The sequence below is a fragment of the Callospermophilus lateralis genome, chromosome 1, assembly GCF_048772815.1.
Source record: "Callospermophilus lateralis isolate mCalLat2 chromosome 1, mCalLat2.hap1, whole genome shotgun sequence".
Classification (NCBI taxonomy): domain Eukaryota; kingdom Metazoa; phylum Chordata; class Mammalia; order Rodentia; family Sciuridae; genus Callospermophilus; species Callospermophilus lateralis.
Window position 1 is genome coordinate 211,338,876 of NC_135305.1, and position 24,246 is coordinate 211,363,121.

Consider the following 24,246-nt stretch of genomic DNA (forward strand, 5'->3'; position numbering starts at 1 on the left):
CATTGCAAATCTCTTCTATTGTAGATTCCACCGCATACCGTGTTCATTTATATAGGTACACTGAACCAATTTGACGAGTTCCCCAGATCCTTTGCAATAATACAAGACATTGCAACTGCATTCTCGTGTCTGCTAACAAGTTCACATGATAAGACTTCCTGGGCTGGGGTTGGGGCTCAGCGGTAATGTACTTGCCTGGCATGTGGTTTCTATTTTCAGCATTGCATATAAATAAATAAAATAAAGGTCTATCTACAACTAAAAAAAATTAAAAAAAAAAAAAAATTTTTTTTTTAAATTTAAAAAAATTTTTTTAAATTTTTTTTTTTTGTATTCTGGGTTACTTTCCAGTGTGTTCTTTCATGTACTTGAAAGAATCAGAGAATAAAGGCTTTCCCACGTTGTTGACATCATTAAGGTTCCTCCTCACTGTGAAGTTTTTCATATTATCAAAGGGAACTGTAAACAGTAAAAGCTTTCTCATATTGCTTGCACTCATGGAGTTTCTCTCAAATATGAGTCCCTTGGTGTTTGAGAAGGTAACTGGATGGGGTAAAGGCTTCATGGCTTTCTTTACACAGTTTCTCTCCAGTGTGCATTCTTTCATGTATTTTAGGGGGTACAGGAATTTCTGAAGGCTTTTCTTTTATGTTTGCTGAGGGAACTGGGCTCCCCATAGGCTTTGCCACATTGCTTGCATACATAGGGTTTTTCTCCAGTGTGCCTTATTTCATGTATTCTGAGTAAACAGGAATGAAGAAAAGCTTTCCCACATTGTTCACATGTATAGGGCTTCTCTCCACTATGAATTCGTTCATGTTTTCTACAGGAGCTGGAAGAACTAAAGCTTTCCACATTGCGTACATACATAAGGTTTCTCTCCATTGTGTGTTATTTCATGTATTTGAAGGGATCTGGGGAGATGAAGTGTTTTCCCACATTGTTTACATGTATAGGGTTTCTCTTCACTGTGAATTTGTTCATGTTTTCTAAAAGAGCCAGAAGAACTAAAGCCTTTTCCACATTGCTTACATACATAGGGTTTCTCCCCATTGTGTGTTATTTCATGCATTTAAAAGGATTTGGGGAAATGAAACACTTTCCCACATTGTTTACATGTATATGGTTTCTCTCCGCTGTGAATTTGTTCATGGATTGTAATGTAATAAGAATAACTAAAGCCTTTTCCACATTGCTTACATATGTAGGGTTTCTTTCCACTATGAATTTGTTCATGCATTCAAAGGGCACTGACAAAAGTAAAGGATTTCCCACATTGTTTACATATATAGGGTTTCTCTCCACTGTGGATTCACTCATGGGTCTTTATATAACTAGAAGAACTAAAGCCTTTTCCACATTGCTTACACACATAAGGTTTCTCACCACTGTGAATTCGTTCATGTTTTTTCATGTGGCTGGAAGAATTAAAGCCTTTTCCACATTGCCTACATATATAGGGTTTCTTTCCACTGTGAATTTGCTCATGAATTTGAAGGGAACTGAGAAAAGGAAAGGATTTCCCACACTGTTTACATTTATAAGGTTTCTCTCCACTATGAATTCGTTCATGTGTTTTCATGTGGCTAGAAGTATTAAAGCCTCTTCCACATTGCTTACATACATACGGTTTCTCTCCACTGTGAATTCGTTCATGAATATTAAGGGAACTGAGAAAAGGAAAGGCTTTCCCACATTGTTTACATTTATAAGGTTTCTGTCCACCATGAATTTGTTCATTGTTTTCATGTGGCTAGAAGAACCAAAGCCTTTTCCATATTGCTTACACACCTAGGGTTTCTCTCCAGTGTGCATTATTTCATGTCTTTTGACTAAATAAGAATGACTGAAAGCTTTCCCACATTCATTACATGTATAGGGTTTCTCTTCATTGTGAATTTGTTCATGTGTTTTCAGGCGGCTGGAAGTACTAAAGCCTTTTCCACATTGTTTACATACATACAGCTTTTCTCCAGTATGTTTTTTTTCATGTATTCTGAGTGAATCTGAACGACTGAAAGCTTTCCCACATTGTTTACATGTATAGGGCTTCACTGCACTATGAATTTGTTCATGTCTTTTGAGGTACCTGGAAGAAATAAAGGCTTTTCCACACTGCTTACAAGCATAGGGTTTCTCTCCACTGTGAATTCGTTCATGGATTTTAAAGAAAAAGGAAGTACTAAAGCCTTTCCCACATTGCTTACATACATAGGATTTCTTTCCACTGTGAATTTGTTCGTGAATTTGAAGAGAACTGAGAAAAGTAAAGGATTTTCCACATTGTTTACATATATAAGGTTTCTCTCCACTGTGAATTCGTTCATGGATTTTAATGTAACTTGAAGAACTAAAGGCTTTTCCACAGTGCTTACACACATGGGGTTTCTTGCCACTGTGAATTTGTTCATGTCTTTTCATGTCACTAGAAGAACCAAAACTTTTTCCACATTGCTTACACATATAAGGTTTCTCTCCACTGTGAATTCGTTCATGGATTTTAAAGAAAAAGAAAGTTCTAAAGCCTTTTCCACATTGCTTACAAACATAAGGTTTCTTTTCACTGTGAATTTGTTTGTGCGTACGAAGAGAACCGATAAAAGTAAAGGATTTTCCACACTGCTTACATATATAAGGTTTCTCTCCACTGTGAATTCGTTCATGGATTTTAATGTAGCTTGAAGAACTAAAGGCTTTTCCACAGTGCTTACACACATGGGGTTTCTTGCTACTGTGAATTTGTTCATGTCTTTTCATGTCACTAGAAGAACCAAAGCTTTTTCCACATTGCTTACACACATAAGGTTTTTCTCCACTGTGAATTCGTTCATGGATTTTAAAGAAAAAGAAAGTTCTAAAGCCTTTTCCACATTGCTTACATACATAAGGTTTTTTTTCACTGTGAATTTGTTTGTGCTTACGAAGAGAACCAATAAAAGTAAAGTATTTTCCACATTGTTTACATATATAAGGTTTCTCTCCACTGTGAATTCGTTCATGGATTTTAATGTAGCTGGTAGAACTAAAGGCTTTTCCACAGTGCTTACACACATGGGGTTTCTCTCCTGTGTGACTTCTTTCATGCTTCTGAAAATGTTGGGGATCATGGAAGGCTTTCCCATGTTCCTTATATTTATATGGCTTCTTTCCATGTTCCAGATACTCTTGTGCTTTGTGTCCAGGGTGAACTGTTAGGGGCACAGCTAGGGATGGATCAGCAATGAGGACATCTCCACACACATGGTCTTCACTAGGTTTTACTCCAGAAGAACTTCTCTTGTTTATGTGAGGATCTATGATCTGGCTGATGATTTTTCCACATTGACTATCTTCTTTCTGTCCACAGAGTCTCTCTAACACTTGACTTCTGCAAAGAATGAAAAGCACAATACGAATGATTTGTTTATTAATGATTTACCAGAAGAATTGGTTTTATTCTGTGTAAGCTTTATTACAGTTCTTTTTAAGAATTTTTTTTTTTTCAGATAAGTTCTCAGGAAGTTGCTCATGCCTCACTAAAGTGTTGAGGCTGGCCTCCCTCTTGTGATCTCCTGCCACATCTTTCCAAGTTGCTAGGATTATGGGTGTGCACTACCACCCAGCTCAGTTTTCTTAATACCTCTTTTCCAAGTATTTTGTTAACCTTGAAGATGTTTATCGAAAGTAGTTACAATTAAGCACTACTTATATGAAAAGCATAGAACAAAATTCAGATTGGATATTGTGATATTTGCATATACATAGAAAGATATCTTCAAAATGGGTCCCATTTGAGGCCAATTTCATACATTTCTAATAATGTGTGTATGGAACAGACTTTGTTTATAATACACTATTAGAAAGTGTCACTTATGATATCAAGTCAGTGTTCTAGATGGTGCCTATTCTGGAACATAATGGATTTTGAGTTTTCTAATTATGGATGCTCAACCTATATGCACTGTTTAAGACAGAGATAAAATCAACTTGAACCTTGGCATATATCATTTCCTTCCTTTCATGATTTTTTATAAGTTATTCCAAGATTTGTGAGGGATACTGCCTTCTCTAGTGAGTTCAATTACCTTAGATTTCCCTTGGAATTGTAGTGATCATCGATGGCCTGATTTTTCCATTGTTTTCCTAAAATGCAGACCCAGAAACATCATTATGACTCATTTCAACATTGCATAAAAGCTATTAGAGTCTTGCTGATCTGATGTATACTGTCACTATGCCAATATATTCACCAAAATATGGGCTTTCCACTTTCTAGATCATGGAACAGAACTGATAAGCAAGTGATATCTGTTCTCTGATTGACTTAGTGAGGAAACTATGTCACCCTTACCTATAGTGGTCAGGTTCCAGAAGGTTTCCTGCATCACATCTCTGAAGAGCTTCTTCTGGGAAGGATCCAGCAGAGCCCACTCCTCCAGGGTGAAGTTCACAGCCACATCCTCAAAGGTCACTGGCTCCTGAAATATCCCACAGGTATTCCCAGGAGGAAGGTGAGACACACAGCACTGGAGACCTGCACTCACTGTGTGAGAATTTCACATGATAGTATGTCCTCCCAATACTCCATCTTACTCTCCAGCAAGGCTCACATCCTCTCACACTGAAATTCTGATGCTGGATCGCATCTACTGGTAGAGAGAAAGGGAGAACAGGAACACTGGCTGTGCTGCTGGGTCTCTCCCATTCTCTTTGTATGTGGGTCTCTAGCACTTCTCACAACAAAGTCCAACTATGTACTGTACTTAATAGCAGCTGTTCTGAGACAGCATATTCTTAGAAATGCTTGAGAAAAAACTTTGTTGGTATCTGGGAACTACTGTTGGAATGGACCTAAGTAGCTTAACTGCAAGGAGGAAACTGGGATTCTCAAGCAGGTTATCCCAACAAAATGTGGACTATTAAAGTCCTGTTGGTCCTCTATGTGTTTACAATTTTCTGACTTGCTCGTCACAGGATGCCTATCTCATCAGCCTCTCAAATACACTCTGGGTGATGAATCTCTAGTAAACTGGTCTGTTAGATCAGATCTAAAACCTTTTTTACAACTCCTTATTTAGGGAATTCAGTACATCCTTTGGGATTGCACTAAGGGACCAGCACTGGAAGCCTGTTTGTTAGTTCCTGTATGTCAACCAGAATAAAAATAAATACGATTCATGAAGGATAATTCATGAGTAGGTAATCATTAACAATTTTCTTGTAGAATGTCAAAACCTAATACAATAAGGCAAAAAGAGGTACATGTCCTTAGAAAGATTCAGAGTCATCAAGATGTCACCTCTCACATGGACCTATAAAATTGCAAAATACCAATAACAAAACCTTTTCCTAAGAAAGCAAAAAGTAATGTACGCCAGGAGTAGTGACACATGCCTATAATCCCAGTGACTTGGACTTAGTGAGACCCTGTCTCAAAATTGTAAAAAAATAAGTAAAATAGATTTTTAAAAAGGGATAGTGATATAGCTCAGTGCATTAGGGTAGGGCCTCCATCATCATTCCACAAAATAAAAGGACGAAAAAAAAAAAAAAAAAAGAAGAAAGGAATGAATGAAGGGAGGAAACAAAAGGAAAAAAATAGTTTATAAATCTTCTAGGCATAATAAATATCTAACAATATTTAAACTCATTGGAATAATAAAGTGATCAATTGACTAATAAACACAAAACATTTTTAAGTCACACTATTTGGAAAAGTACACTATTAACAAAAAGATTAACAAATGATAAAAAAGAAAAGAGCACTCATGTGCCCATATGTGAACAGAAGACTGATTCATGACACAGCAGCATTGAACAATTGTGGGAAACACTCCAATCTTTCTAATAACCAAGACAGGGACCAAAAGGTATCTATTTACCTGGACATGTCATGTATTCCTCTCTATTCCAAGCATGAAATTCAAACCACACATTGAATCCATAATACAGGGGCTGGGGATGTGGCTCAAGCAGTAGCGCACTCACCTGGCATGCGTGCAGCCCGGGTTCGATCCTCAGCACCACATACAAAACAAAGATGTTGTATCTGCCAATAACTAAAAAATAAATATTAAAAAATTCTCTCTCTCTCTCCTCTCTCACTCTCTCTTAAAAAAAAAAAAAAAAGAAACCATAATACAATACTGGAATAATTTGAGAAGCCATAAATACCTTTTTTTTTAAACTTTATTTAGTTGTCAATGGATCTTTATTTTGCTTTTCATTTATATGCAGTGCTGAGAATCAAACCCAGTGCTTCACACATGTCGGGCAAGTGCTGCTCTATCACCAAGCTACAACTCCAACCCATACAAATAGCTTTTAAGGGCTGAGGATATAGCTTAGTTGGTAGAGTGCTTGCCTCGCATACACTAGGCCCTGGGTTCAAATTTCTAGCATCACAAAAAAAAAAAATAGTTGAACAAATACAAATACCTTTTAAACATAGAAAATAGTGTTTCCTAATTAAAAATAATAATAATAACTTCTAAAAAATAAGTGGAGTGATTTAAATCTATGAAAGTAGAGGAAAGCAAAAGCAAACAACAAAGTTCAAAAATTTTTGCAATACATGGCATGAAAAAGTACTGGTGTGCTCTAAGGCATCATGGCATACACCTGTAATCACAGCTACTTGGGAGGCTGAGGCAAGAGGATCCAAGTTCCAGGGAAGCCTGGGTAACTTAGGGAGACCCTGATGAAAAAGGAAAAAGGGCTGGAGACGTAGGCCAGTTTTAGAGCAGTTGCCTAGCAATGTGCAAGGCCTTGGGTTCAATCCCCACTACCCACCGCCACAAACACACACATGATTAATATGCAGAACAAAAATTAATGAATACATGATACAAGATACACTAAACATTTTAACTCAATGTAAAACATCATAAAGAGATCTATGTCCATGTGTGAGGAAAAAGCCAAATAAATATAATTACTGAAGATCCTAGTGAAACAACAAAGGTTTATACCTGAATAGAGGATAAAATGATGCACTCCACTAACACTATAGTTTCAATTTTACCATCAATTTCAAACCAGGAGCTGAAATCAAATTTAACCCCATCAAATATTTCTGCTCAAACACTGAAAGAAGAGACTGTGATTCAATACAGATACCCATTAGACTCTTCAAATGTTCATATATCTATAACAACAACAAAAATCTAAGAATAATGAAGAGGCAGGTGAGGGGAACATGCTTGTAATTATAAGCACTTGGGAATCTGAGGCAGGATAATATTTTTTAAATTATTATTATTTTTAATTGCAAGTTGAAAGCCAGCCTCAGCAACTTGGGAGGATCTAAGCAACTAAGCAAGTTCCTATCTCTAAATAAAACATTAAAAAAAAAAAAAAAAAAAAGGCCAGGTGCAGTAGAACACACCTATAAGCCTAGTGGCTTGAAAACCTGAGACAGGAAGATCGCAAGTTCAAAACCAGCTTCAGCGAAGCAACTCAGTGAGACTCTGTCTCTAAATAAAATACAAAATAGGGCTGGGGATGTGGCTCAGTGGTTGAGTGCCCTTGAATTCAATCCCTGGTATCAAGAAAGAAAAAAAAGACTAGGGATGTTGCCCAGTGGTTAAATTCCCCTGGGTTCAGTCCCCAGTATAATAATAGTAATAAAGAAGAGGGAAATAGGGCTTATTAATAGGAAAAAAAAATAGAGAAAAGCCATTTCTGAGAAACCTCAGAATTTGAACTTAGTCAACAAAGACATTCACTAGGCAAGGTGGTACACTCCTGTAATCCCACTGAATCAGTAGGCAACTCAGCACGACCCTAACGCTAAACAAAAAGTAAAAAAGGGCTGGAGATATAGCTATGTGATAAAGTTTTAATCCTCTCTACTACCAAACAAAAAAGCAACCAACTAAACAAAAAAACAACATATAATAATTTGCAGGTTCCCATTGTAACAACATATATGAAACCACCACTGTAGGTGTTCCAGAGCATCCTGGAGCAAGGAGAACAAAGAATCAACTAAGATGAAGTTAGATGATTGAAATTATGCAGTCTGGAGGAGGAAAAGAACAAAAAATAAAATTCAGAGACTTTTCACCAGTGTATCTCCTCGGTGTGCCTTATAAAAAGAAGTCCTCTAGAGAGAAGCAAGAAGATATAGGAACAGTGATCACATAAAGTGAAACAAACAGAAAGTACTTACAAATATGCCATGTTTTAATCCAACTACATCAATAATCACTTTAAATGTAAATGTTCTGCAGGCTGGCAGAAAACAACACCCAACCTTGTGTACTTTATGAGGGAAAAAAACCAAAACAGTTTTTAACTATCAAGAAATCAGGTCGAGTCAAAACTTCAGTTACATAGGAGAAATAAATTTAAGAAATATGTTATAATGACTAGAGGTAAGATCATTGGATTGTACTCTGAGAAATCATTAGAGAATTATGTTTAAAGTGCTCTCTTTCCACAAAAGATATGTATGTGAAGCAATGTATTTGGTAATTAACTCAATCATCTTGGGTTACCTCTGCTATCACCACCACCATCTTTAATTGAGGCAGCTTCCACCTTGGGACACCAATCTGAGCCTGGAAGCCCAACATCAAGGTACCTATAGTCTCCCAATCCCAAACCCCCAAGCCACGATCCAGGCCCAGTGCTTGCAGCTATGTGGTGGGCTCTTCTCTCTCAATGCCTGGTCCTGATCTGCCTGCTCTCCAAACAGGCACACAGGTCCCAGTGCTCAGCCCTCAGCACCTCTAGAGAGAGAAGTTCTTGATTGGGAAGTAGAAAGGGAGGGAGTGAGGGAGACACAGTTAAGAGACTAAATTAGAGACCAAGAATTGTAGGGTCCACAAGCAATATAAGGGCCTAAGACCAGGCTCCCACATACCATGGGTGGACCCCAAAGGAGATTCCTGAGGTGCAGTCTTCCAACAGAACCTGACAATTGCTATACCCCTCATCCAGGAGTTCCACCTCTAAGACTAACCCTTCCTCCCTAGTAACCTTCAATATCCTGAGGGTGGAGATACTAGCAACTCCAGACAACCCCACCTATTGGATGAGAAGGGAAGCAGGGAAGATATTGAACTCCAACAGAAACAATCAATTTTCCTTTGAAAAAATTTTTTCTTTCTTTTCCTGCCCTCTCATCCCCAACATTTGTAAAACCAAGTACTTTTTTTTTTTAGAGAGAGAGAGATTTTTTATATTTATTTTTTAGTTTTCAGTGGACACAACATCTTTATTTTATTTTTATGTGGTGCTGAGGATGGAACCAGTGCCCCGCGCATGCCAGGCGAGAATGCTACCACTTGAGCCACATCCCCAGCCCACCAAGTACTTTTATTTTTACCTTTATTTTCTCTTTTCTCCTAACAGCCAGCTTCTTTTGATTCCTCTTTCACACTTCCTATGATTTAACCCCTCCATATTCTCACCTCCTACCTCATTAACATCTCATCCCACCCGCTCCCAGTTCTGTTTGTGCACCATTAGAAACTGTCCACTCTTTCACAAACCTACTGTTTATGTTGTAGATGATAATCAAATACACCATTTCTTTTACTGCGACAAAACTGACAAAACTGTAAACGTCTTAATAGGAGCTTTTGGTTTAAGGATGCATATTGTTTACATTGGGTGCTGCTAATATTGATCATTATAAGAAACAACTAAGCTGGGGGTGGTGGCACCCCTCTATAATCCCAGCGGGATTAGGGGGCTGAGGCAGGAGAATCAGAAGTTAAAAGCCAGCCTCAGCAAAAGTGAGGCAAAGAGCAACTCAATCAGACCCTGTCTCTAAATAAAATACAAAATAGGGCTGAGGATGTGGCTCAGTGGTCCAGTGCCCCTGAGTTCAATCCCTGGTCCCCAAAAATAAAAAATAAAAAAGTATTTTTAAAAAACAACAAAATAAACAAATAAAGAAAGAACTTGTGGTGTAGCTCAGTCAGAATGTCCTGGTTTTCAGTCCAAGCACATGGGAAGGGAGAGAGAAAACACAGTTTTTATAAATAAAGATGAAAAAGTCTTCAATAGAGCCTGAGGATAGCTCAGTGGTAGAGCACCTGCCTAGCACTTGTAAGGCCCTGTCTTTGATCCCCAGCACTGCAAAAATAAATAAAAAAGATAAAATAAAAAATCCTCAACAAATAATAGCAAATTTATATTTGCTATTATATAAATATAATATAAACAAAATGATCCAAAAGCCAAGTAGGAATTGTTAAAAATATTTTTAAAAAACACATAGTTCTTAGTGAGCCTTTACTTCATTTATATGAACATGGTGCTAAGAATCAAACCAAGGGCCTCACACATGCTAGGCAAGCATCTCCCACTGAGCCACAACCCCAGCCCCTACTATAACTATTTAAGAATGACCACACATTTAAAAATCAACTCATGGGGCTGAGGTTGTGGCTCAACAATAAAAGAGCTCGCCTAGCATGTGTGAGGCCCTGGGTTCGATCATCAGCATCACATATAAATATATAAAATAAATGGTTAATGTGGATTAAAAAAAAAAAGTCAACCCATGTAATTAATCACCTCAACAAGCTAAACAACAAAAGAGGGGCTGGAGTCATGGCTCAGAGGTAGAGCACTTGCCTAGTGTGTGTGAGGCCCTGGGTTCAATTCTCAGCACTATATATAAATAAATAAATAAAGGTTCACTGACAACTAAAAAAAAATTAAAAAAATAAAAATAAACAACAAAAGAGTAGGATCAAATCAATAGGTACACAGAAAGCATAAGAAATAATAACAACAGGGATTGAGACTGAGAAGAAACAAATAAAAAATAAATCTTCACATGTGACATTATCGCCTATCTACAAATCCCAAAGAACCAACAAAAACTCCTGGAATTAATACCGGGGTTTGCAAGGTTGTAAAAAACACACGACTTCAACATGCAAAAATCTATAATTTCTCTATATATCAAATACAAAAAATCAATTTCAAATAAAAACAACACTATTGATACAGAACAAAAACATGGAAAAGAGAGGAACAATTTCACAAAAATGAAAGATCATCTAATAAGAACACATTTTTAAAAATTTTTTAAATTGATAAAGAAAATGAAGGATCACTTAAGAAAAACACTCAAGATCGGAGGTAATCAATCAAAACAAGATACCTCTTAGTGGTTCGAGAGGCTGAGGCAGAAGGATCTCAAGTTCAAAGCCAGCCTTGGCAACTTAGTGAGATTGTGTCTCAAAATAAAAATAAAAAGGGCTGGGATGTGGCTCAGTAGAAAGTATCCGGGGATCAATCCTCAGTAAAAAAAAAAGCGCGCGGGGGTGGGGGTGCGGGACTGGGGATATGGCAGAGTGGTTAAGGACCCCCGGGTTCAAGGAGGATAACAAAAACAAAACCCACCCAAGGCTCCCGTCAGGGTGAAACGTCCTAGATCTAAGAGGATGCTGCCACCCTCCATCCTCCCTTCATCCGCCACCTTCTTTGTACTCCCCTTTGCTCCTCTCCTGAAAGAAAAGTCCTTTCTGCCAACCACCGAGGGGTCTGCAGACCTCACAGCTGGGCTCCCCTGCTTTGCGGTTCTCTTAAATGCAACTGTGCCTCCCTCAATCGCATTTTCTGAATCAGTGTCCAGGGGCGCTGATTTCCAGTCAGGGGGCCCTGGCAGAGGGTCTACAGATCTGTCCGCCTCCTGCCCCCACCAGCCCCGGGGCTGAGGGTCAGTCGCGGATTTGGGGACCGGCTTCCCCAGTTTTGCAGACTTGGAGTAACCAGGGGACCCCGAGGAGCCTCCCGCCGCCACCACAGAGGGGGAGACGCGGGGCTGGGGGGCCGCGCTGCCCACAGACCGCTCCGGCCGGCAAAGCGCCGCGCAGGACCCAGGGCCCCGCCGGACTCCGACCGCAGTCGCCTCAGCTGCCGCCGGAGGCCCGGGTCCCTCCACAGCGACTCATCCGTCCCCTTCACCGCGACCCGCTCCCCTTCAGGGAACGGCGTCCTCCACACTCACCATTCCCCGCCTTCTGGGGTCCAGGGGGTCGCCTCAGCCCGCAGAGGGCGGAGGTCACAGCGACTAGGCTCAGTCACTTAGAAGTTCTCTTCGCAACACATGCGACACACCTACTATGGTGGCTCCAGGAAGGAAGCTGTTCAAAAGTGGAAGGTTTCCGCCCTCTTCCAGCTGCGCTCCCGATTGGACAGTTCGTGCAGCCCCACCCCATCTCCCGTCTCTGATTGGCTAGTGTTCCAGGACCCGCCCCCGAACCCTGACTGACCGCAGAAGAAAACCTCCCTCCTGGCTGAATGGAACCCAAGAGATGGTTTCCAGCTCCAGCCCTTCCCAGCCTGAGCTTCTTCCCAGGGCCTGCACCTGAGCTAACGGAAGGGATAATTGCATGGATCTATTTAGGTCCACCCTCCCAGGTCTGGAAACACCTATAAAAGATAAATATAGTATACAATATGTAATATAATTTTATAAAAGACCTTTTTAAATATAATTATGATATTAACATTGTTAATATTAATTGTTATAAGAGATTATTAATTTCCTTTCAATTCACTGTAGAATTGAAAATTTGGGATTTAATCAGATAAGCAAAATTCAATCCTGGCCTTTCAGAACTGGTGTTGTCTTCTCACTATATCCAGTGGGCATTTTCTGTTTCTTGCCCCTGTAATTGAGGTAACAAGTGTACTCAGGCAGTGCCAGAAGCAACATCCATGGAGACAACACCTCGTGTCAGAAAAGGACACCTCACCAGGTGCAGTGGCATAGGGTTTTAATCCCCGAAGCTCAGGGGGCTGAGGCAGGAGGATCACAAGTTCAATGCCAGTCTCAGTAGCTTAGCAATAAGCAATTTTAAAATAAAAATAGAAAAAAAGGGCTGGACAGATGTCTCAGTGGTGGAAAACCCCTATGTTCAATCCCCAGTATCAAAAAGAAGGAAAAAAAGAAAAAGAAAAAAAAAAAAAACATCTACCCATTCTGAACTGCCAGGACATAAACGGAAGGGAGAGTGAGGCAACACCTCATATTGTCAGAGGTCGGGCATTTTGGATGAGACAACTAGCTTCATAGCCAATGCTTTCTTATGCCTTTGTTATTTACCCATTTTCATCTAAGAAAATGAAAACATACCTATAAGGGAGTACAGTTATTTAATTCAGGGAAGCAGTGGAGTTATATGGAAGCAGCGTTTTACAAAGGAATCAAGAAGGAAAAAATGGAAACACTTGAACTCAGAAACCAGCCTGCTCCAAAGAAGGCTGTAAGAAAAACTTAGATTCGGAAGATTAAACATATTCCCAAGCTTGAGGGCCAGAATGACATCTTGCTGAATCCAAGTTTTCAGAGTGCAACGCTCCTGTGTGCTGAGGCAGGACAGCTAAGGATTTCACTCTGGAAGTCACCATTCTCAGATGTCCCTTCCTTATAGTATGAAAACTCTCCATCCTTCAAAATAATTTTATTAGTCACCATAGACACTGTCACCTTGAGTCACTTTCATGTTCTGACCTAACCAAACTGTCATAAACCCTTTCTCCAGGAGATCTTTAAATTTTGTCTCTAATCCTATTCTTCATACATTTTCTTCACAGACACAAGTTACAGAACAACTCCTGCAAGCTACACATCCCGAATCACTGTCTCAAAAGCAGGCACAGTGAAACAAGAGTCTCTGGTGTAGGAAAGCCCAATGACCTTGATCCAGTATCATCTTGATCTGGAATCTCTGTCCCCCAGAAGAGACCCATTTTACCAGGAGAAGAAGAAGATAGGGCCAATAATAGGAGGAATACAGCAACCAAAGTCCTAATCATGGTAAGAGGCAGGTGAAGTTGGGCAGGGAAGCTGCTCCCCTAGAGCCCAGCACTGCCTGGGGACGCAGTTGTAAGCCAAGTATCACTTTGTAAAATCTTATCAGCACTAGTCTCTGTGTGTCCAGAACAGCTGGTGATGTCTGCCAGAGACCCAATCCACCTTCCTGAGCCAGCAAATCATCTAATCTATTTTCTGTCTCCAGTTGGGCTAATGGGTCCAAGGATTTGGTAGCAATTTAAAGTCTTGCCCAGTTTTGATGGCAGTGTCTCCCGTGGTTTCTGATGGGTCAGTCACTGCATTGCTGGTCATTCCTCTCACCAATCCAGAAAGTGATCCAATTCAGGCGATTCCCCCAGCTACAGTTAGACCTGGACCTCTCTTCTCTGATGCCCGGGGTTACATAGAGATGGTGTATCCAGGGTCATTAGTAAAAGCTTGTATTTTTCTGCTGAAGTGACAATACATCCTATTCCCCATGTTTGAGTCACCTCTTTCCAATGATGTGCTGTAAGTCTGCTTCTTAGAACCCTAGATGTTTTTCTCTTTGTGTCACACACACACAAAAAGGCATTCCCCTAATATGCACAGAATTCAGGGTTCATGACCAGCATCTCTGCTGAGTGCGGTGACTCATGCCATTAACTCCTAGCAACTTGGGAGGCTGAGTAGGAGTTTAGGGCTAAGCTCAGCAATTAGTGAGTCATGGGATGGAAATGAAAAATTGTGTATGCAGCTCAGTGGAAAAGTGCCCCTGGGCTAAGCTGCCAGTAAGGGGAAAAAAAGAAAAGAAAGAAAGGAAGAAAAGAAAAGTAAAGAAAAAAACCCTGAGACTAACATCTATTTTATCTTTAGGAGCTTATGAGGTGTCCCTAGTGCATTTGCTTGATCAGGAAAAAGTCCTCTTTGTAAGAAGGACCTCAGTACTCTTTGGCAAATCTCCCCTGCGCTTTTATAGCTGAGGGAGTGGGAAACAGGTACAGAAAAGCCAATTGTGTTATATAATGACGACTTAGCGGGGTGTTGGGGCAGTTTGACCAAGATTCAGGAAGAATCTACAACTTTACCACAGGGAAAGAAGGTACAAGAGGCATTTAACACCATGTGATGAAGGCAGATTTTGAAGGTTCACGTCTGGGTAACCGAAATTGTTGGAATTGTACTCAGCTACAATAGTTCACCAGGTCATGGCCAAAGGCTAAAAAGCCCATGGAGTGGTGAGCTTTAATTCTTGGGTTTGGAAAGGTGGCATTAGCCACCAAATGTAGATTTAGAATGATGTTAGTCTTGCCCAAATACCTTCTAATATTGGAGGTGTCCCCCCACAGAATGAGCTGATGATGGCAAATCTAATGTTAGGAAGAAAGATGTTGTCTCTTGCTGTTTTTCCAGTGCACCCGTGAAGAGGGTTACCCTGCCAGGAACGAGAAAGTGCGCGGCGGGGGAGGGGCGGGGGAGGGGCGGGGAGGGGCGGGGAGGGGCGGGGAGGGGCGGGGAGGGGGAGGAACAAGAGAAGCACAGTTATGTGTACGTGCTGCCATCTGGTGGCTTGTTCTGGTATATGCATTGCTTTACCGCAGCTGGGGCAGGCAGCCACAGGGGAGGAATAAGAGAACTGAAATGCCAAGAGAAAACCGACCCCCAGCCAGGGGTGTGTTCCTCATGGAAGGGAGTAATCCCAACAGCCAAAGGACAAGTCCCACTAGAGCAGAGAGGAGCAAGATTCCTAGTAGTAGTACATAGCTTACACAGGACCCTGCTTCTTCTGAAAAGGACCATAGTCTCCCAGAGGCTCACATGAACAGGCATCCTTTTTCTCTTTTCCTGGTGGCAAGCAGTCCTGTAAACCTCAGGAGGGACAGATTTTGTCCTTGGAAAGTGGGCCCATCATGTCTGGCCCTGGAATCTGAACACCCTCACGGTGTTTAGGACCTAGAAGGAGTCCTCCCATCTAGGGAGTAACAGTTGGTGTGTGAGTTCCCTTTCCAAGTTTTTAGAAGAACAGAGTCAGCCAGGTGTGGTGCACACACCTATAATCCCAGCCAATCAGGGGCAGAAGCAGGAGGACCACAAGGTCGTGACCAGGGTAGCAATTTATCGAGACCCTGACTGTAAAGAAACAAAAGGGCCGAGGTTGTAGTTCAGTGGTAAAATGCTCCTGGATTCGATCCCCTGAGCCATATAGATGAACAAGGTCACCTGGGTGAATTTGTGGAGCAGTTGGGCTGGAGTCAGAGCTGGGAGAACTTGATTTCTGAACTCCGGGCCTTTTGCACCTGTTCCAAATTGATTACATATATGATCACCTCTTGTATCTTAGGATCAGTGACAAGTTCTGAGATCACAATTGGTCTCCCCTACAGTATTTCACAGTGGCTCAGTTTGAAGTTTTGGGGTGACTCTGATTCTTCACAGGCCTGCCTATAGGCCAAGGCTGTCACTAGGGTTTGGGGATTTTTTTTGCACAATTTTACCCAGGTGCTTTTAATCCATTGATTGTCCCTTTTCACTTTGTCTGACAATTGAGTGAGCCATGAGGTGTAAAGATATAAGCGGTGTGCCCAATACCCATGAGGCCTCGTGTTACTTTGGAGACTGAGACCCCAGAATCACTTTGGAGTGACCTAGGGATCCAAACTGAGGGATGGTTTTCTTTCATAGAGCTTTAATGACCTGTTGGGTGGGGTATGCTGCTATCCACCTAGAAAAGGTGTCACCAAAACCCAGAAGGTGCTTATATCCTTGCCATGGGGAGAAGAATCTGGAAGAAGTCGACCCAATAATCCCTGGGGAATGCACCCCATTACTACAGAAGGTTAGGTAAAGGGTGATGTTTGGCTGCCCACACCCCCACATGGAGGCCCTTTCACAGGTGTGGGGCAAGCTCTGTGACCTCTGGAATAGCAGACATGAAGTCTTTCCCTGCAAAGGCATGAGTGACCAAAGTCATCAGTGCCTCCCTCCCTAAGTGGCACAGTCCTGGTTTCCTTTATTACTTTCCCACTGGCCAGCCTGAGGCAGTCATGTTTTATGATCTCCCTTTTACTCCACTAGCTGTCTTCTGCTCCTTCTGTCCCCATTGTTTACCCATTTCCTCAACCAATTTGTCCCTCTGAACCCTGAGTCCAGAAATTCTTAAAGCTTTATGCCCAGTATGTAGGGAATAGGGGACTCAGAGGTTCACAATCTGTAGAAGTCCACATAAAAGTAGTTTTTTTCCTACTGTATTGGGCACCAGACCCAGGCCCGAATACAAAAAAAAAATAAACCAAGGACTCTGTGAAAATCAGAGCCTGGGAAAGGGAGAGTTCCCCTTCCCCCTGCCCCCCCCACCAGAGCAGGTTTTCAAAGAACCTAATTTGCACCATTCACTCTCATCTTTTGGATTGTAAGGGACTTTCTCAAGGATCTAACTGCTTTTCTTTCAAATGTAAATACCCCTGTGAAGTCTCCAGGCCAGGTTAGAGGCCTGGAGCTAGTCCCTCTAGCCTGAAAACTCTTCTGCAGAAATTCTTGCTGATAGTCTAAGAACAGTTATGGTGAGGGTCTCTGGAGAACTTAATTAAGATATTCTGTGGAGGAGGGGGTGCCACTACATGACCAAAAAACTTTCCAATTTTAGAGGAAAAGTTTATTTCAGGATCACATTTTCAGAGGTCTCAGTCCACAGACGTTCCTTAGGCTCCATTCCTTAGGGCACAAGGTGCCTTAGAACATCACAGTGGAATTGTGTGGCTGTGGAAAACAGCTGGGAACACCGCACCCGGGAGAGAGCTCAGCTCAACAGGGACAAAATGTAAACCCTGAGCCTCACCCCCAAGGATCCATTTCCTCCAGCCACACCCACCTGCCTACAGGTACCACTCAGTGAGTCCCTACCAGGGGATTAATTCACTGATTGGGTTAAAGCTCTCACAACCCAATCACTTCACCTCTAAATCTTGCATCGTCTCACACGGGAGCTTTTGGGGGCCACCTCGCATCTGAACCATAACGACAATACTGACAGTCAGTGTAGATGTCGACCCATTTGTCTTTCCCCAGTGGCAGAGTCCAGGAAGGCTGGTTACTTCAGCCTTGTGTCCTGAGGGGTTTGGACGAAAAGGTCTTGCCTGAGCCCCCTCCTGGGGGTGACAGTGGCACAGCCCACCCTCCAGGTTCATTCATCGCAGAAGCTGACCAATCACAGGGTTGGTCAAAGGTGGCTCAATCCCGGAGCCCAGGCCAACTAGGGTCAACCTGCTCTGGGGTCTGCACACAGGGATGAAGGGGGTCACCTTCTTCCTCTGGGATGGGAAGGGAAGAACACGAACAACAGACCCCCCCCAGGAACCCTCCTTACTCTTCCCCTACCTGCCCTTCTTCCCTGCCTGGACGCCTCCCCCCCCATGACCTGGCCCTCCCCACCAAGAGGGCCCACCAAAAGCAACTAACTCCTCTCATGACCTGGCTCTGCTAAGGCCATATAAAAGCCAGACCCTCATGTGGCCCACCACCATTTCCCCTGAAGACGTATCCCTCCAGTGCTGAATAAAGCCTCTCTGGTCCATGAGTTCTTCCTCCGTTTTTTCTTTTTGCATTTCCTTCCATGTGCTTTCTTGGTTTCCTGAGCTGGAATGGGATGTTTGGGGTTTCTTTTTATCCCTCCCCATTCCAACTACGATTTTCTTACCCCCGTGAGACCTCTGAATCAGAGGCCACCTTCTGCCCTTTTGTTCCTGAGTGCAGCACTGGCCTCCTCATTTCTTGGAGAGGTCAGATCCCTTCCAGTCTCTAGTGCGGGCACACTGCCTGAGACCCTCGCCTTTTGCCCTTTCGGACCCCAGGGGTCCCCCACCATTGAGGGTGGAGAGAAGACCTCCTCATTCTCTGGTAGAACTCTGTCTGGTGATGGGAGAGAGACTTCAAGGAATGCCTTGGTCTCAACTGCCACCCTGTCACACCTTCAAAATGGGGGCTCCCATGGGACTTTCCCTTAGATTGCCTGAGTGCTCATCTGGAACCCAAGGTTTCTCCACCAATCTGTCTACGATTTAAATCAGGCAACCTAAGTCAATGCCTCCATTCAGAATTCATGACCTTTGAACCCCAAATCCTCCAAGATTTTAACAATCTCCTCCAATGAAATGGCAAATGGCCTGGGGCTTCCTACCTCCAAGCTTCTTGTAACCTCCACTCAAAGCCCTCATTATGACCACCTTACTCCGCTCTACAATTAATTCTAGTCAACACCCCCCTCCATAAGCCCCCTAGATCAAGTCCTGACCCCCAGCCCTTTTCTTCATTTACTGTCCCCAGAATAGCAATGCGCCAGCCCAGCTTTTGCCTGTAGGTCACTAGCACCCATCAGTGCCACCTGCAGTGAGCTGTATGTGTCGGGGAGTGTGCTGGCCCATGTTTGGGTCCTAGTTTAACCCAGGCAGGGGCACACCACTTTGGGCATGTCCAGCTTCCCTGCTGCCCCTCCCCAAATCCCAAGGCTCTGCCACATGACCCAGGCTGCCCAGACAAGTCACCACCACCCACACCCACCCCACCGGGATTAGGCTCAAACCAAGGGAGGAGACACAACCCTGGCAGCGACCTGTGAGAGGCCACAGCATCTCTGACACTGTAATCACATCCAAATAAAGGCCTCGTCCTCACTGGCCTTGTGAAAGGAACAACTTAGCTCTTGCATCACCTGATAAAAGATTAAAAGATGGTTTCTTTCTTCTTTATGATTTTCATTGACAGGTTCCAGATGTTGCCACATTTATCTTGTACTAATCTCACTCTAGTTCACATGTCTTTCTGTTTCTCTCAAAGCAGTGCCCATGGGCCCCTCAAATGACCCAAGACATTCCTAACTGCTTTTCCCAGTCACTCACTCTCAGCTCTACGGAGCCAGAGCTTCATCGTCCAGAGGGTTAAATAACAAAAGATTGGGTCAAGAAAGATAGGGGCTAATCAGGAGAAGATAAAATGTTTGTACCTTCAGGACTGTCTCACCCCTCCCCGCTGCTAAGGCAATGTGGCTCGGGAGGGAGTTAGAGGAGTTGAAGTACCCCTGGGCAGCATCATTCCCACCCTTGGATCACTCCACCTTTACCCACCTTTTGTCCCTAGTCAGGTAAGGACGTGGGGAGCGGAGAGCATGCTAAACACTGACCCCTACATGATTTCTTTTCCAGGAGGCAGTTTGCCTGCGCCCCTGACTGACCTCTGAGGACAGGATATGTCACATTCCTTAGCAAACTACCTGTTCACTGCAGGAGGAATCCCCGCCCAAAATAAGGTTGACAAGAGAAACCAAGTTTCCCTGCAGGAGGAGACTTTTATGACCAGATTATGAAACTCTTGAGAGATTCTCAAGATAGAGCTCCCCTCGTTTTTAACTTCCTTCTCTAGACTCTCCTGAGACACATTTTCTCTTTTACTCCCCTCATCTGGCAGGAAAAAAACAAAAAAAAAAAAATCTGTCTCAGTTAATTAGAATAAAACTTCCCTTCATCTGTCTAAGTCCAGGAACCCGAATTATTTATATTCTCTAGTGGAGACATCACCCAGAATACTAAGAGACTTTCCTTGCACTTAAAATTGAGGAGCTTAATATGAAATCATGGTTCTATGAGGAACATGGAAGAAAATTTAAGGGCACAACTAGCTGGTAGATGTCCTCCCTCAAAATAATTTTCAAAAGGTTAGTTAGTATCCTCCATTCTGAGTGAGGCCCCCGCCAGAGGTCATGGAAGGAAAGGCGGAAACATTGATTCCTAGAGGCTCTGGGATTGGGAGTTGCCCCCAGCCAAAAAAAACAGTTTTCTCAGCACATGTGCCTATATTTCTGTTTTCTTTTTGTTTATTAAGAGGGAGCCTCACCCTCATAAGTAATAATAGGTTATTTTAATTATGGCCATATTATATTTTTATAGGACTTTTTTTTTTTAACAAATTCTATATTTTTTGAGCTCTCGGTGTTTGATCCTGTGCACCTAGATTAATGATTTTCTTATCGGTCCTCTTTTATCCAAGAGTTTTTTTTTTTTTTTCCCCACTCTGCTTTGTTCAGAGGCCAGTTTGCAAGGTTGAGCTCTCAGTCTAATAGGCTTTAAGCAGCTCCATGGTCTATTTCTTGCCTGGCTTGTGTATGTGTGCACACTGTATACTGTGTTTTGTCTACATATGTCCTTGTGTCCATATGTCATGTACATGGTATTAAAACTGACAGAGATAAATGGGCACACATAAATTAAGTTATAAAAGAAAAAACGGACCCAAATACCTTTAGTTCATGTAATTAAAAAAAAAAAAAGTCAGATTTAAATCAGGTAAACAAGTGACAGTAAAAATGTCTTTAAAATGACTAATTGACAAGTTTTTCTAGGTGGTCAGACAATTGGTAGAATGTTAATTTCTGTAAAATGTCTAGAATGTAATATCCATTACTCCTAGGATTTTTTCTTTAACAGCAAAAAGATGGCTAGTACTGTTAACTACACTTGTCTGATGTCTTGGTTTTTACAGTTAAAAGTAAGTTAATTAGATTTAACATCAATGGGATTAATCTTCATAAATGTGTTTGTTAGAGGCATCAGATTAATTTACAGAGTTAAAGTGCAAACTGATAAATAAAAAATCAAGTACTCTTGATTTCTTTTATTCCATAGGGTAATATACTTAAACATCATGTATGTTTTCATAAATTGGTAAATGGAAAACAGTTTTAAGATTTTTTTTATCTGTATCTTCACTGAAAACAAGGTTACTAAGAGTTAAGTTCTATCAGGTATAATTCTATGTGCATAGGTTCCAAAATTTTCAACTGTGTTTCAATTAAAGTACTGTAAATAGCATAAAGTATTTCATCTTTTTAAAATCGAGTAATTTGTTGAAATTTTGAAATTTCTTAAGGGTTATATCAGAGTGTAAATTAAGAAAAAAGGATCAATAGCTAGGAAAGAGATGTAAGAAGGTTTTAGGTATGGAAATATCAGTACAGAAAATAGAAGGAAAAGGAAATGTTTCTGGTAAGAAAGTCTTTGGGTGGTCACATTGTAATGCATCTAAGTAAGCAAAAAGACAATCTGAGTAAGTGAAAGGTAAATTTCAAAAAGTTGTATGTAATTAAGTTGGTTATATATAAGTAGCTCAATCAGTTAAGGCTATTCAGGGGTCTTCCCTAAGGTCAAATATTAATGTACTGGTGTAAACCCAAGTTTAATCTATGTGTTGAAATGATAAGGATTTCTTAAAACATTAATTAACTCTTAACCCTGTTCTGCTAAGTTTTATTCTTTAAAGCAACTAGTGTAGAGAATCAGATGTGACTGTGTTACTATTACTGTCCTTGATGGAGTTTGCCTGCAAATGGGATATTCTGTCGAGGTATAGATAGGCAACAGCGGACATGCTTGAAAACGAGGTGTCTACTGTCCTTGGGAAGGCCTACTCGCAAAGGAGAGGCTCCTTTAAGGTTTAGATAAGGTAACAGCGGACATGCTTGAAAACAAGGTGTCTGCTGTCTTGGGAGGACTTACCTGCAAACGGGCTGTTCTGCCAAGTGGGCTAAGAGGGCGCTGAGAAAAATTTTATTATCTGTTCTAAACAAAGAGCAGAGCTCAGCATACTCCAGGCCGAAAGTAGATTAGCCATGAGAAGCAGGTCACTTCTGATTAGAAAGTAAAACTTCTGTGTGCTATGTTTAATTAGCTGAAAGACCTGATTCTCTGAGGTTGGAAGGCTGCCTTCTTTGTTCACAATACTATAAAAAGATTGCTTGTACACAATAAAGGACTTTTTTTCTGCTGCTGCTTCGCTTGCTCTGCTTCTTCTTTCTTTTCCCATGCTGACCTGCAAATGAATTACTGCAACAAACTAGTCTTAAAGGAATTAGGGTTTGTACAAACAATTGTTATTTTAGCGTATTATACTACTTTACAGAGTCGAGATGTTTCTTTAAAAGCTAAAATTTGTTAGTATAAAAACATCAATGTAATTGTGGTGGTATTACTGTTTACTTCGTATACTAAATGTGTTGTGTGTTCGTATCTTCCAGGTATACTAGTCTTTAAAATAAGAGGTTTAAAAGAGAATTTATTAAGCTGGTGTTCTCCAAAGTTGACTGTAATGGTAATTTTAGACTTACAAAAATAGTAAATTTTATTGGGGATTTATTTGTGTCATTTAATATTAAATAAACTGGACCTGTTTTCAATAAGATACATGTAAAATTTTATGTTACTTTTGCCACTAGGATAGAAATTTAAATGTCTTTCTAAAAGATAAGGAGAGCCTTATCTGTTTAAAGGTTAATATTGTGAAACATGAAAACATTTTGCCATTTTCCCACAAAAGGGGGTTAAAAGCCCTCTCAGTTTTTGATTCCTGTTTCAAATGTATTACAACATTCATACAGACTCAGGAAACATATATATAAACTCCATAAAATGATATTTAAGAAAGTGGCAAAGATCAGCTTTAGAAATAAAACACTTTACCTAAGATTTGCCTGGACTCCACTTCACCTGAATTAAGACTTTGACTCTTGCCTTATTCCATGTTAAGATAATTTCAAAACAGGCTAGAATTAAGCTTGTTTAAAGTTATGTTGAAAGGATAAATTTTTGTTGTAAAGATTACTGTAATAGGGCTGGGGATTGTGGCTCAAAGGTAGAGTGTTTGCCTGGCACGTGGGAGGCGCTGGGTTAGATCCTCAGCACCACATAAAAATAAATAAAATAAAGGTATGGTGCCCAACTACAACTAAAAAAAAAAAGAATTAAAAAAAGATTACTGTAATAAACAAGAAATATTTAGCCAAGTAAGGTGTAAGATTATATAAATTATTTTTCTTAGTTCATAATTATTATACAATGTTTTTACTCTTGTAATTTCATTTTGTATTTTCCTTGTAAACTTTACCTGTTATATGTTAGTGTCTTAGAGAAGTACAACTTTCAATATAACAATCTAAGTTAATTTGAGATATTAAGTCATCATCTATAGACAGACTATAAGACTAACTTCCAGTCCTAATACAGACCCCAACTAAAAAGAAGGGGTAAAATGACTGTAAAGTTATAGTCATTAAAGGTAAAGGCCAGTACTCTTACTTTAATACCGATGAGACTGGCTTGCTGGATGTTTACTAACAAGGTTTAAAGATTAAGGTTAAGAATAAAAGGGCCAAGAAAAATAGCCAATATTTAGCTCTTGCCCTCTGACTCAGGTTGAACCCAAGGGATAAGATGACTTTTCTAAGAGCTTCCTAATTCTGGATCACATGACCTCTGGATCAGGAGGATCATTGAAATCCTGGAGAACAAAAAACCCAGTGCAACCAGCGCACATGCTGCAAAAGAACTGGGTCATTAGAAAAGGCATACATCCCTAATGCTTCCAAGGAAGCCACATCATCAAGGAGACCCTAATCCATCCTAGCAGATGGCACTAAACAAGCTAAGAGGCTGCTTTCAAGTTCCCCAAGAGTGACCCCT

General features: G+C 41.1%; 1 protein-coding gene across 1 annotated transcript; it reads right to left on the reverse strand.

Moving 5' to 3' along the window:
* Positions 1-61: 61 nt before the first annotated feature.
* On the reverse strand, positions 62-8,501 carry LOC143399888 (uncharacterized). The gene is given in 8 exon segments (XM_077110227.1): positions 62-847; positions 1,098-1,717; positions 1,792-2,021; positions 2,190-2,832; positions 2,917-3,367; positions 4,065-4,122; positions 4,331-4,457; positions 8,481-8,501. Coding segments are annotated over 8 exon segments (2,385 nt in total). The 3' UTR covers positions 62-612.
* Between the last annotated feature and the right edge of the window lie 15,745 nt (positions 8,502-24,246).